Below are 15,135 nucleotides of genomic sequence, written 5' to 3' on the forward strand. Positions count from 1 at the left end.
GCCAGGCTGCTCAAGGAAGTCCTACCATTATTTAATGCTTCAATCTTAAATATGATCAATCTATCTTTGTTAGTTGGTTATGTACCACAGGCCTTTAAGGTGGCAGTAATTAAACCATTACTTAAAAAGCCATCACTTGACCCAGCTATCTTAGCTAATTATAGGCCAATCTCCAACCTTCCTTTTCTCTCAAAGATTCTTGAGAGGGTAGTTGTAAAACAGCTAACTGATCACCTGCAGAGGAATGGTCTATTTGAAGAGTTTGTCAGGTTTTAGAATTCATCATAGTACAGAAACAGCATTAGTGAAGGTTACAAATGATCTTCTTATGGCTTCGGACAGTGGACTTATCTCTGTGCTTGTTCTGTTGGACCTCAGTGCTGCTTTTGATACTGTTGACCATAAAATTTTATTACAGAGATTAGAGCATGTCATAGGTATTAAAGGCACTGCGCTGCGGTGGTTTGAATCATATTTGTCTAATAGATTACAGTTTGTTCATGTAAATGGGGAATCTTCTTCACAGACTAAAGTTAATTATGGAGTTCCACAAGGTTCTGTGCTAGGACCAATTTTATTCACTTTATACATGCTTCCCTTGGGCAGTATTATTAGACGGTATTGCTTAAATTTTCATTGTTACGCAGATGATACCCAGCTTTATCTATCCATGAAGCCAGAGGATACACACCAATTAGCTAAACTGCAGGATTGTCTTACAGACATAAAGACATGGATGACCTCTAATTTCCTGCTTTTAAACTCAGATAAAACTGAAGCTATTGTACTTGGCCCCACAAATCTTAGAAGCATGGTGTCTAACCAGATCGTTACTCTGGATGGCATTTCCCTGATCTCTAGTAATACTGTGAGAAATCTTGGAGTTATTTTTGATCAGGATATGTCATTCAAAGCGCATATTAAACAAATATGTAGGACTGCCTTTTTGCATTTACGCAATATCTCTAAAATCAGAAAGGTCTTGTCTCAGAGTGATGCTGAAAAACTAATTCATGCATTTATTTCCTCTAGGCTGGACTATTGTAATTCATTATTATCAGGTTGTCCTAAAAGTTCCCTAAAAAGCCTTCAGTTGGTTCAGAATGCTGCAGCTAGAGTACTGACGGGGACTAGCAGGAGAGAGCATATCTCACCCGTGTTGGCCTCTCTTCATTGGCTTCCTGTTAATTCTAGAATAGAATTTAAAAGTCTTCTTCTTACTTATAAGGTTTTGAATAATCAGGTCCCATCCTATCTTAGGGACCTCGTAGTACCATATTACCCCATTAGAGCGCTTCGCTCTCAGACTGCGGGCTTACTTGTAGTTCCTAGGGTTTGTAAGAGTAGAATGGGAGGCAGAGCCTTTAGCTTTCAGGCTCCTCTCCTGTGGAACCAGCTCCCAATTCAGATCAGGGAGACAGATACCCTCTCTACTTTTAAGATTTGGCTTAAAACTTTCCTTTTCGCTAAGGCTTATAGTTAGGGCTGGATCGGGTGACCCTGGACCATCCCTTGGTTATGTTGCTTTAGACGTAGACTGTGGGGGGGTTCCCATGATGCACTGTTTCTTTCTTTTTTTGCTCCGTATGCATCACTCTGCATTTAATCATTAGTGATCGATCTCTGCCCCCCTTCTCGGCATGTCTTTTTCCTGGTTCTTTCCCTCAGCCCCAACCAGTCTCAGCAGAAGACTGCCCCTCCCTGAGCCTGGTTCTGCTGGAGGTTTCTTCCTGTTAAAAGGGAGTTTTTCCTTCCCACTGTGGCCAAGTGCTTGCTCATAGGGGGTCGTTTTGACCGTTGGGGTTTTTCATGGTTATTGTATGGCCTTGCCTTGCAATATGGAGCGCCTTGGGGCAACTGTTTGTTGTGATCTGGCGCTATATAAGAAAAAAGTTGATTGATTGATTGATTGATGTAACATTTTAAAAGTACAGGAACACTCTTTCTTTTTAAATATGCACCAAATCTGTTTTCGTCGCACAGATGTTCAGCAATTTCCATCAGTCTTGCTCTGTTTCATAGCACAGTGCCCGCAGTGGCATACACACCCGCAGTGTGAAAATCATATTTATGCTTTCCTTTGCTTCAAATACACACCAAGGCTGTTTCTGGTGGATGGCACGTTTGCCAAAAAAACTCACTGATTCATATACCTCATGTATAACTCAGTCTGTTTGTCTGCACACCTTTGCACATATTTTTTTTATCGCATATTTTATTTTTATTTTTTATTTTTATTTATTTTTATTGTGAATTATTTAGTGTTTAGTATATATTTATACATGCTTGTACAGAGAGAGTACAGTTCAAACCAGAGTCAAATTCCTTCTATTTCTTGTAGATACTTGGTAAGTAAAGGCTCTTCTGATTCTGATTGTTTAAACTTTGGACTGATCCATCAAATAGTGCTTTATACATAAATAAGTTTTCTTCATCTTCTGTCTCATATCATGCTCCTCACAGAGATTGTGCAGGTGTGTAGCCAGAGGGTGAGAGGTCAGAACGCACACTTGTGAATTTTTTTGGGGCATAATATATTTTAACAGCTAAGGCATTGTTCAGTCAATATTACTCAGTTCATTGGCTAATTTCTTTCCTCGTCACACTGACCATGACCTTTAAAATATTTTTAATGTGGAACAGTGAGATATCTTATTTTTTAAGAAAGGCGTGGTATGTTGTTAACGTGACTTCCGCAAGCTACAACCCCAGTTCCAATGAAGTTGGTACGTTATGTGAAATGTAAATAAAAACAATGCAATGATTTGCAAATCCTCTTCATCCTGTATTCAATTGAATACACCACAAAGACAAGATATTTAATGTTCAAACTGATAGGTTTTTTTGTTTTTGTGCAAATATTTGCTCAGTTTGAAATGGATGCTTGCAACACATTTCAGAAAAGCTGGGACAGGGGCAACAGAAGACTGGGAAAGTTAATGAATGTTCAAAGAACATCTGTTTGGAACATTCCACAGGTGAACAAGTTAATTGGAAACAGCTGAGTGTCATGATTTGGAATAAAAGGAGCATCTCCAAAAGCCTCAGCCGTTCACAAGCAAAGATGGGGTGAGGATCAGCACTTTGTGAACAACTGTGTGAAAAAATTGTCCAACAGTTTAAGAACAATGTTTCTCAATGTTCAATTGCAAGGAATTTAGGAATTCCATCATTTACAGTCCATAATATAATCAGAAGATTCAGAGAATCTGGAGAACTTTCTACACGTAAGCGACAAGGCCGAAAACCAACGTTGAATGTCCGTGACCTTCGATCCATCAGGTGGCACTGCATTAAAAACGACATCATTGTTTAAAGGATCTTATGGCCAAGTGACACCCTAACGGAACAAGAAATCTGGACTTTTGTTGACTTTCATGGGCATCGTTTCACCTGCGAGCAGCTTTGTTCCTGCAGGTGGCGCTTTGTCAGTATTTTTCAACTGTTGAAAAACTTGAACGAAGGGCAGCGAAAACCTCAGTTCGCCCAGTGTTCGTTTGCTGTTGTTCTTGATGTTTTTTAATCATTTGTTTCGTTTTTGGAATGTTACTGTTTAGTTGGACTTCGTTTGACCAGCTGAATCTTTTCACGCAGTGCAGAAGCCGGTTTGTGAGCGCTGAGGCTGCTGCGTTTGGGTATCATCGGAAATTACAGGGCAAACTCAGCCTGTTTGCTTGGATTTTTTTAGCTGGGTGGGGGGTCAGCTTCAACGGGCTCAGGCACCTTATATAGGTAAGAATTCATCTTTTGTGTGGATACAGTTAATTATTTAGCCACAAGCAACTGCTGAATTTGAAAAAACAAAAAACTTGTGTAATTTCCGACGGTACTTGAATGCAGCATTAGCGGCAGCAGCAGCTGCTGTGCGCTTATTTTTTTTTTTATTAAATATAACAATATGAGTGTCGGAATGACAATCCAGCCTTTATGTACATGTGGCAACAGGTAGATAATTCAAAAGATTATATAAAGAGCTGTTCTGGAAGGCAGAATTCACGTTGTGGCTCAGCTGCAGCTGGTTGAAATAGCCGCACATGGGGAGTCAATCCGCATTCACACGGACTGATCAATTTACTGCTCTGATATATTCAATCATCTTTACACTTATATTTATTCCTGCTTTTGACACTTTTCTGTTATAAATCAATATATATGGCTTAGTCACGTAATACAGTGATACAGCAGTGACCACGGCACATCAGAGGTTTTTTTTTGTTTTGTTTTTTTAATTGGACCAAGACGGATGATGAAGGAGATGATCCTTCTTTTGTTCTGGACCAGGAACCGAAGCAGGTGGACCCACTGACGTGCGCACAGATCTCCACAGCTTCTGTTTGCAGTTTCTCCAGCACTCGACACTATGAGCGCTGTCCCGGCACCGAGTCCTGCAACTCAGAGATGCAGACACACACTGCTCCAGCTGTGGCTCCAGGTGGCTCTGGACTTTTTATCAGAGGAGATTTCTGTTGTGAAGCAGCAACAGAAATCAATCATGGATCTGGTGGAGGAGGTGAAGGCATTACGGCTCCAGAATGCCGAGAAAGACCGGCATCTGGTGCAGCTGGAAAATAGAGTGGCTGAATTGGAGCAGTACACCAGAATCAACGACGTCATCATCACAGGTCTTCATATCAAACCACGGTCCTACGCACGGGCGGTAACAGATGAGAGCGGAGGGGAGCCCAGTGAACAGGAGGTCAGCTCTGTGGAAAAACAGGTTGCTGATTTCCTCCTATCTAAAGGTATAGAAATGGATTTAAATAACATTGAAGCGTGCCACCCTCTGCCCCGGAGAAATGACGGTGATAAACGAACCGTCATCATGAGATTCATCAACAGAAAACACAAAACAGCACTGTTAAAACAAGGAAGAAAACTGAAAGGGACAAACGTATTCATCAATGAACATCTCACCAAACGGAATGCCGACATCGCCAGGAAAGCACGCTTCTTGAAGAAACAGGGAAAAATCCAGCACACATGGACTTCAAACTGTAAAATATTCATCAAACTGAACGGATCACCAGAACAAGCAAAAGTCATGGCAATAAGGAACATCGAGGAGCTGGACAAATATGAACAATAGTGTTTCTTAAAGCGAGGATCTGGACAGATATGACCAATAAGGTATGAGGACACAAACACATCACAACACCATGACACAGACCAGAGGAACCTATTCATCTACTACCTATTCATCTACATCTGGAGACAAGAAGGATATAACTCAAAGGATTGCTGATCATGGAAAAGTAGAACTGAGAACATTTAAATACACAGACCACAATGTACTGGACTTGGAGCACGATATAGACCCAGACAATAATTTCTTCTCAAATATCAATGACAGTTGTTGCTATTATACAGATGAACAGTTTAATCGGATCATTAAAACGGATAACAAATTATCAATAATCCATTTCAACAGCAGAAGTCTATATGCAAACTTTAACAACATTAAAGAATATTTAAGTCAGTTTAAAAAAATATTTAACATAATTGCTATATCAGAAACATGGATCAATGAAGATAAAGGAATGGATTTTGAACTGGATGGATATGAATTTAATTGTGTAAACAGAAAGAATAAGAGTGGAGGAGGAGTGGCTGTGTATGTGGATAAGAACATGGATTATAAAATAGTAGACAATATGACAACTGTGATTGATAACTTATTAGAATGTATAACTATTGAAATATGTGAAGAAAAAAGCAAAAATGTATTGGTCAGCTGTATATATAGAGCACCAGGATCTAGTATTGAAACATTCACTGACTGTATGGGAAAAATGTTCTCAAAAACTAATCAAAAAACTGTGTTCATTTGTGGTGACTTAAATATTGATCTGCTCAATCCAAATAAGCATAAAATAACAGATGAATTTATCAGTATAATGTACAGTATGAGTTTATATCCAAAAATCACCAGGCCAAGCAGAATTACATCCCATAGTGCCACCTTAATTGATAATATATTCAGCAATGATATTGAGAATAACACTGTGAGTGGATTATTAATCAATGACATTAGTGATCATCTACCAGTTTTCATCGTTTATAATAGAAACCATCGGCGGAATCAGCCAGAGGAGAAAATAAAATACAGGCGAGTGCGGACAGAGGAAAACATGAACACACTAAAGAAGGATTTACAGGAGCAAAACTGGGAAAAGGTATACAGTGAAAGTGATGTTGATAGTGCATATGAAACTTTTTTACAAATATTTACATCATTATATGATAAAAATTGTCCAATTAAACAAGACTACAGAAAACAAAAAATCCAAGCTCGACCATGGATGACGAAAGGGTTACGAAATGCATGTAATAAGAAAAATACACTGTATAGAGAATTCATAAAACTAAAGACTAAAGAGGCAGAAAATAGATATAAGAAATACAAAAATAGATTAACTAATATTATACGGGTATGTAGGAAGGAATATTATAGTAACATATTATATAATAACAAAAACAATATTAAAGGAATATGGGATATATTAAATAGCATTATCAAAAATGGTAATAAAAAACAGAGTTACCCTCAGTATTTCATTGATAATAATGTCAAGAAGGAAAATAAGGATGAGGTAGTCAACGGTTTTAATAATTTTTTTGTAAATATTGGACCAAGCTTGGCAGAAAAAATTCCCGATTCCCAACCTGAGGATTTGGATAATAATCTCATAGAAAGAAATCCCTGTTCAATGTTCCTCACAGCAGTGGATGGAAATGAAATTATAGACATTGTGAATAATTGTAAATATAAAACATCTACCGATTTAAATGAAATTGATATGGTGGTGGTAAAACAGGTCATTGAATGGATTGTAGAACCATTAACATACATCTGTAACTTATCATTTCAAACCGGTAAATTTCCCAATCAAATGAAAATAGCTAAGGTTGTGCCGCTGTATAAGACTGGGGATAGACACCACTTCACAAATTATAGACCTGTTTCTTTGCTTCCACAATTTTCCAAATTATTAGAAAAGTTATTCAATAATAGATTAGACAAATTCATAAATAAACATAAATTACTTACTGATAGTCAATATGGATTCAGAGCACATAGTTCAACATCACTTGCATTAATAGAATCAGTTGAGGAGATTACAAACGCCATAGACCACAAATTACATTCAGTTGGAATATTTATAGATCTTAAAAAGGCTTTTGATACAATTAATCATGACATATTAATCAATAAACTTGAACAGTATGGGATTAGGGGGTTGGTGTTGCACTGGGTGAGAAGCTACTTAAGTAACAGAAAACAGTTTGTGAAGTTGGGGGAATATACATCATCATGCTTGGACAATGCTTGTGGCGTCCCACAGGGGTCAGTATTGGGTCCAAAACTGTTTCTAATTTATATAAATGATATTGTCAATGTTTCCAAAATATTAAAATTAGTATTATTTGCAGATGACACAAGCATTTTTTGTTCAGGGGGGGATTTGCAGGAGTTACTGAGGAGGATCAGTATAGAAATGGGAAAATTGAAAATATGGTTTGACAGAAATAAATTATCATTAAACTTAAGTAAAACAAAATACATGTTATTTGGCTATTGTAATACAGATATACAGGTTCAGTTACAAGTCGAGGGGGTAGATATTGAAAGGGTACATGAAAATAAGTTTCTGGGGGTGATAATAGATGATAAGATAAACTGGAAGACTCATATAAAACATATACAAAGTAAACTGTCAAGAAGCATTTCAGTTCTAAACAAGCGAAACATATTCTGGACCACAACTCACTCCGCATTCTTTACTGCTCACTGGTTTTACCATATTTACAGTACTGTGCAGAGGTATGGGGTAATACTTATAAAGGTACAACACAATCACTATCAGTAATGCAGAAAAGAGCTATAAGAATTATTCATAATACTGGCTATAGAGATCATACAAATCCACTATTTTTACAATCCAAATTCTTAAAATTCACAGACTTGGTTCATTTTCAAACAGTACAAATTGTGTATAAAGCAATAAACAATTTACTTCCAGCAAATATTAAAAATATGTTTTTTAACAGATCAGGGGATTACAGTCTGAGGGGGAAATTTAATTTAAAGCATCAGTGGGCACGAACAACATTAAAAGGTTTCTGTATTTCTGTCTGTGGGGTGAGGATGTGGAACAGATTGGGAGTGGGGCTCAAGCAATGTCCAAGCATGAACCAGTTCAAACAGCGGTACAAAATATGGTTTTTTCTGGGTATAGGGAGGAGGAAGGGTAATGAGGGTTAGGGTGTTTTTGTTGTTTGCTTCAGCTTGTAAATATATAGTATTTTGTATGTAAGTAGGTATGTGTAGGTGTATATTTATGTTTGTGTATATATATGTGTATATATGTATATGTGTATATATGTGTATGTTGATGTGTATATGTATGTGTGTGTATATATATGTATATATATATATATTGATATCGGTTTAGGTGTGTAGGAATTTATGTGTATATGTGGCAAAGGGTATTACTGGTTGTGGGGAAGAAGGGGTAGGGATAAATAAGCTGATGCTTCACCCTACCCCTTTTCGGACATGTTGGGTACACAGTAGGAACTTTTTTGTTGTTGTCTTTACTGATCTAGCTTGTAATTGTTGTTGTATCAAATGTTCGAAATAAACAGTTTTCATTCATTCATTCATTCATTCATTCATTCATTCATTCATTCATTCATTCAGGTGCATTTCGTTTAAAGCGCAGAGATCGTTAGCTTCAGTTTTGTTAAGTTCCTCTTTCGTCCCTTTTGCGCTCTTGCTTCGCAGGCTGTTCGGTGATAAAGCTCTTTCCACATTTTCTCAACAAATTATGACTTTTTTACTTTTTCCCTTTGTTCAGGAATCGTCATGTGCCGTGTGACTCGGTCATTACTGCATGGGCTCAGGAACACTTCAGAAAACCATTGTCAGTTAACACAGTTCGTCGCTACATCTACAAGTGCGAGTTAAAACTCTACCATGCAAAGTGAAAGCCATACATCGACATCCAGAAACACCACTGCCTTCTCTGGGCCTGAGCTCATTTTAAATGGACAGATGCAAAGTGTGCTGTGGTCTGATGAGTCCACATTTCATATTGTTTTTGGAAATCATGGACGTTGTGTCCTCTGGACAAAAGAGGAAAAAGACCACCCAAATTGTTACCAGTGCAAAGTTTAAAAGCCAGCATCTGTGATGGTATGGGGGTGTGTTAGTGCCCATTGGCATGGGCAACTTACACATCTGTGATGGCACCATCAATGCTGAAAGGTACATCCAGGTTTTGGAGTAACACATGCTGCCATCCAAGCAACGTCTTATTCAGGGACGTCCCTGCTTATTTCAGCAAGAAAATGCCAAACCACATTCTGCACGTGTTACAACAGCGTGGCTTCGTAGTAAGAGTGCGGGTACTAGACTGGCCTGCCTGCAGTCCACACCATTGAAAATGTGTGGCGCTTTATGAAGCGCAAAATATGACAACGGAGATCCCAGAATTCTTTCCCATTCTGTCAAGCAAGAATGAGAAAGAATTCCACCTACAAAACATCAACAATTAGTGTCCTCAGTTCCCAAACACTGAGTGTTGTTAGAAGGAAAGGTGATGTAACACAGTGGTGAACATACCACTATCCCAGCTTTTTTGAAACGTGTTGCAGGCATCCATTTCAAAATGAGCAAATAGTTCCACAAAAACAATTAAGTTTATCAGTTTGAACATTAAATATCTTGTTTTTGTGGTGTATTCAATTGAATATAGGTTGAAGAGGATTTGCAAATCATTGTATTTTATTTTTATTTACATTTTACACAACGTTCCAACTTCATTGGAATTTGGGTTGTATAAGGAGTACAAAAAAGATCTCTATGCCAAAGGACAGGGGAAGATCTGTGGCTTTGCACCTGACCTTTTGTTTCTTTCAGTCTGGGTCTTTCAGTGAAGTTTAGGGCTAGTGGCCAGCAATCATCTTAGTTTTTCTTCTGTTTTTCTTGTTGCTTAATGCTGACAAATTATACTGTATTTGTTGTCTTTCTGATGCCTGATTCTGCTTTTTCTCATTGTTTGAGTTGCGGCTCCATCCAGAGATGTGTGTGGTGTCTACTTCTGCAACCCTCCCATCCTGTGCACCAGCAAAATTTCCTGTATATTTGTTTTGTAAATTGTTTTGTAAATCATGTCGGTAGCATGGCCCAAGCAGAGGATCACCCCTTTAAGTCTGATCTGCTTGATGTTTCTTCCTCAAATCATCAGAGGGAGTTTTTCCTTACCACTGTCACCTGTGTGCTTGCTCTGGGGGTTGGTAAAGTTAGACCTTACTTGTGTGAAGCGCCTTGAGGCAACTTTGTTGTGATGTGGCGCTACATAATGAAAATACATTGAAATTGACCTTTTGCTTAGACCTTGAACCTCAAATAACCTTGATTCAGCACATTGAAATAGTTGCTTGTTGGGAAAGTGAAATGCACGGACCCACGCCAGGGGGCGTAAATGAACGGCCAATAGGAATTCAAATAAATGACAATTTATTATGCAAATGTGCAACACAACCAAATATGCTTAAGTCAATCAGTAACCAAAAGGGTGACGCGTGGACAGGCCCGAGGATAGGAGACGCCTATCCAGAGAAGAGCCGCCAAGTCCCGATTCCCCCAGGTGGCCACCGCCTGTGGCTGTCAGACCCGGTACTGCTGGCAGGAACAAAAACAGGTTAGGGTGGGTGTGTGAACACCCAGCAAACAGTCAGCAACTCACAGAAATCCTCTTGTAGGAATAAATCCAAATACTCCCAGAGTGCAGAGGAAAAACTGGAGGACATGCAGTGTCAGTTGTTATACTTTTAGTAAGTCAGAAGTGAGGAGTGGAGACGCCAACTCCTCCAACTTCCACAAACTCGGCTACAAGCTGCAAGTATAAGTCACAACTGCAAAGACTTCAGTAACAATGAATGTGCGTACGGCACAAAACGGCTGATTTGGTTTACCTGCGTGGTAAGCTGATAACTCGGCAGAGTTATGGTGTCTTTCCCAGGCTTTTATGGAATGAAGTGATGAGTGATGAATGACAGCTGACAGCCAAACGATGCAACTGGAGGATCCACCTGGCCAGTGCGCCCTCTGGAGCCTGAAAAGTGCCAACAGGCAGGGCGCCCTCTGGTGGTGGGCCAGCAGTACCTCCTCTTCAGCAGCCCACACAACAGTTGCTTATATTTTGGAAAAGACTTGACATGTCAGCAAAAATCATTGTCCATATGGAGTTAACGTTTAGCAATATTTTCAGGGTGGCAGCTGTCTTGGCCAGTCGAATGAGGGGCAGCATTGGGGCCCCTCTGAACCTGTTTGTTGCACTTTTAAAAATATAGTTTGATTGTTTGGGAAACTTATGGATTTGTGTCTGTTCTCTGTTACATTAACAAAGATTGGTACAACCTTCTTTTTGAATCATAAAGATTAAAAACAAAACGTGGTAGTTATTGAGACATGATTTGACATTTAATAATTGTGTTTAATGCGTTCGGCTAATTCAGATTTACTTTTAGAATCTGTAGCAAATCTTAAGTGTTTTTTTTTTTTGATAACTAATTAATACATTTTCTGACTATATTTTTGAAACTAAAAATAAAATGTGTATTTTTATTGTTTTATTTTTCACTCACTCACTCATTTTCAACCACTTATCCGAGATCGGGTTGCAGGGGCAACAGCTCCAGCAGAGGACACCAAACTTCCCTTTCCTGGGCTACATTAGTCACCTCTGACTGGGCTATATCGAGGTGTTCCCAGACCAGTGTGAAGATATAATCTCTTCACCTAGTCCTGGGTCTTCCCTGGGGTCTCCTCCCAGATGGACATGCCTGAAACACCTCCCTAGGGACACGCTTAGGGGGCATCCTTACCAGATACCCGAACCACATCAGCTGGCTCCTTTCAACATGAAGGAGCAGCGGCTCTACTCCAATCTCCCCACGGATGACCGAACTTCTCACCCTATCTCTAAGGGAGACACCAGCCACCCTCCTGAGGAAGCCCATTTCAGTGCTTGTACCCGCGATCTAGTTCTTTCGGTCATGACCCAACTCTCCTGACCATAGGTGAGAGTAGAAACGAAGATTGACCAGTAGATCGAGAGCTTCACCTTTTGGCTTAGCTCCCTTTTTATCACAATAGTACGGTCGAGCGAATGCAACACTGTCCCTGCTGCACCAATTCTCCGGCTAATCTCACAATCCATTGATCCCTCACTCGCAAACAAGACCCCGAGGTACTGGAACTCCTTCACTTAGGGCAAGACCTCATTGTTTTATTTTTATTTATTTTGTAGAGTGTGAGAGTGATCGATGAATATTTGTGTGTTGAATATTTTAGGAGCGTCCTCCTCCAGAAAAATGGCAGAAGTTGGAGCTGTCCAGGGATTACCGCAATGGAAACCAGCTCAGAGAATACCAGTTAGAGGGAATGAACTGGTTGCTATTCAACTGGTACAACAGGTGGGTCCACAGAAACACAGTTAAAGTTACTCACACAGTTTAACAGGTTCGTACACGCTCACTGAGCAGTCAACAAAGTTAAATTTATTAGCTGAAACAAAACATGTCTCAGGAAATGTTGAATTAACTTGAACAATTTCATATAAGAATTCCAAAAGGATTTTGATGAAAGAGTTGTAAAAATCAAACCTGTACTATCCCAAACACACGGCTCGCGCCAAACAAGAGAACAACGGCAGGAGGGCGCTTTAACCAAACTAAAAGTTGCCCTTGTTTATCACTCAGTACTCTGTCATTTTTCCTCTTTTTAGAAAAAACTGTATCCTGGCGGATGAAATGGGTTTGGGAAAAACCATCCAGTCCATCACCTTTCTGTATGAGATCTTCAGCATGGGGATCCGTGGGCCCTTCCTCATCATCGCCCCCTTGTCCACAATCACCAACTGGGAGAGAGAGTTCCGTACCTGGACGCACATGAACGTCATTGTCTATCACGGCTCTCAGATTAGCCGGCAGATGATTCTGCAGTACGAGATGTTTTACCGAGACTCACAGGTAGGTGCTGATGACTGATTAGCCAGAAATGATACTTTGTTCATTCATCACCCACTGAATGACTCGGCTGTGAGATATGTTTGAAATGGATCTGCATGTCCAGGCTGAGGTGGCGGTTTTGTCTGTGTTCATGTGATAAGGTGTCGTGTTTGAGATCTGATTAGCTGCTTTGTGACACGGTGTTTTATTATGTGTTGTTTGTGTTTGATTTTTGTGAGCGCTGCAGATCTCATGACTTTATGTACCCTGTCTATTGTACACGTGTCACCTTCACAAGTGCTCATTTGGCTTTCTGTAATTATCCTGGAGGATGAAAATATTAATCCTGGTCACACTTAAGATCTGCTGCAGATGAAAGAAATTAACTTTGGAGCGGTAGAAAAGGAAAAACAGGGAGCTGAAACAAGCTGCAGGATGTTACTGCCATGTGAGAGACATGAACTGTACGACTTTCACAATGATGAATAAAGTGACGAGTTTTTTTTTTTTTCTAACCCCTCCACTAGAGTAACACCATCCCTGGTGTGCTGAAGTTCCACGGGGTGATCACCACCTTTGAGATGATCATGGCCGACTGTCCGGAACTGAAGAAGCTGCACTGGCGCTGTGTGGTGATCGATGAAGCTCATCGACTGAAGAACAGGAACTGCAAGCTGCTGGAGGGACTCAAACTCATGAACCTGGTCCGTGTGTGTGTTTGACAGTTGCTTAATTTTCATCACCAGGGCAGTTCCATCTCCAAAATGTTTATTTTAATATATATACACATGTGCATGTGGTAGTGCATTCTGAGGGTGTTGCTTTTGGTCCTGTGTGTATGTGAGTGAACAACAGAACTCAAAAACGTTTGATCTGATTTGGAGACAGTGGAAATGTCAACCAAGGACAAAGTGGTTTATTTTTTCAGAAAAATTGATTAAAGTCAATGTCACCAGCCAAGAGCAAAATTTTAGATCCAATGCTTAAGGTAGATCAATAGGATTGGAGTTGGGCCACCAAGACAGTATATAGACCTGGGTTTGATTGTTGGCTATGCTCCCGATCTGTGTGTGTGGACAAGACACTCCATCTGCATTGTCCCAGTCCCACCAGCTATTAATGCATAGCAGGGGGAGTTGCAGGTTGTTGTTGGGGAAAGTGTAGTGACACGGACCCACAACAGGGGGCGCAAATGAACGGACAATGAAAGAGTCAAATATGAACACTTTACTGTTGTGAATGAGCACAACACAGGGGAATGTGAAATTTTACAGACAGTCAATCACAAGGGTGACGTGTGGGCAGGCTCGAGGATAGAAGACGTCTGTCCTGAGATGAACCGGAACCACACGATTTCCTCTGCCACCGAACCCGGAGAATACTGGAGCCGCCAAGTCCCGAGTCCCCAGGTGGCCACTGTCTTCGAAGGTCAGATCTGGTACTGCTGGCAGGGAGCAGAGACAATAAGATATGGGTGTGTGCACACCCAGTAGCAACAACGATGGGAATGCCACCTCCACCTCTAACACACACTCGTGCAGCTCCTGTCTACCCACTTATCTGGTAGAGGTGTGCAGCGGAGCCGTTGCTGGTCACACCGAACGCCGGTCTCACAGACACGGAACACCACAGGAAAACGGCTGCAACAAAGAGTTCAGACTGATACACAGTTCACTTTCAAGGCTGAGAATACTACCTGAATCTGTTTGACGATATCTCGACGATGAGGTGGAGATGACGTCCGGGTTTTATGGAGTGAGATGATGAAGCATGAATGAGTGACAGCTGTCAGGAGATAATGAGTGACAGCTGTCACCCCCGGCTGTGTCCGTGGCGGCAGCGCCCTCTCGTGCCTGAAGCCCGCACTTCAGGCAGGGCGCCCTCTGGTGGTGGGCCAGCAGTACCTCCTCTTCTGGCGGCCCACACAACAGGTTGTTACCTGATTCGTGCTACAGAATCCAGGGCTAAACATGGGCATGAACAGACCTCAGGGCCTATAAAAGACTTCCTTAAATTGGTTACATGACCTGTGATGCCTGATTGCCTGAATAAGACTTACCACTTCTTCCAAACTATAGCATTTCTGGGTGGCCAATATGATGCTGATATTACGGGGTA

General features: G+C 40.5%; 1 protein-coding gene across 1 annotated transcript in view; it reads left to right on the plus strand.

The window, feature by feature from the left end:
* chd6 (chromodomain helicase DNA binding protein 6) overlaps window positions 1–15,135 on the plus strand; it is a 255,681-nt gene that overhangs the window by 173,152 nt on the left and 67,394 nt on the right. The window contains exons 12-14 of the mRNA XM_034165956.1: window positions 12,362–12,483; window positions 12,795–13,038; window positions 13,545–13,721. Of these exons, the coding sequence (XP_034021847.1) occupies window positions 12,362–12,483; window positions 12,795–13,038; window positions 13,545–13,721 (543 nt within the window). The remainder of the gene's footprint in view (window positions 1–12,361; window positions 12,484–12,794; window positions 13,039–13,544; window positions 13,722–15,135) is intronic.

This window comes from Thalassophryne amazonica, chromosome 3 (assembly GCF_902500255.1).
Source record: "Thalassophryne amazonica chromosome 3, fThaAma1.1, whole genome shotgun sequence".
In the NCBI taxonomy this organism is placed as follows: Eukaryota; Metazoa; Chordata; class Actinopteri; order Batrachoidiformes; family Batrachoididae; genus Thalassophryne; species Thalassophryne amazonica.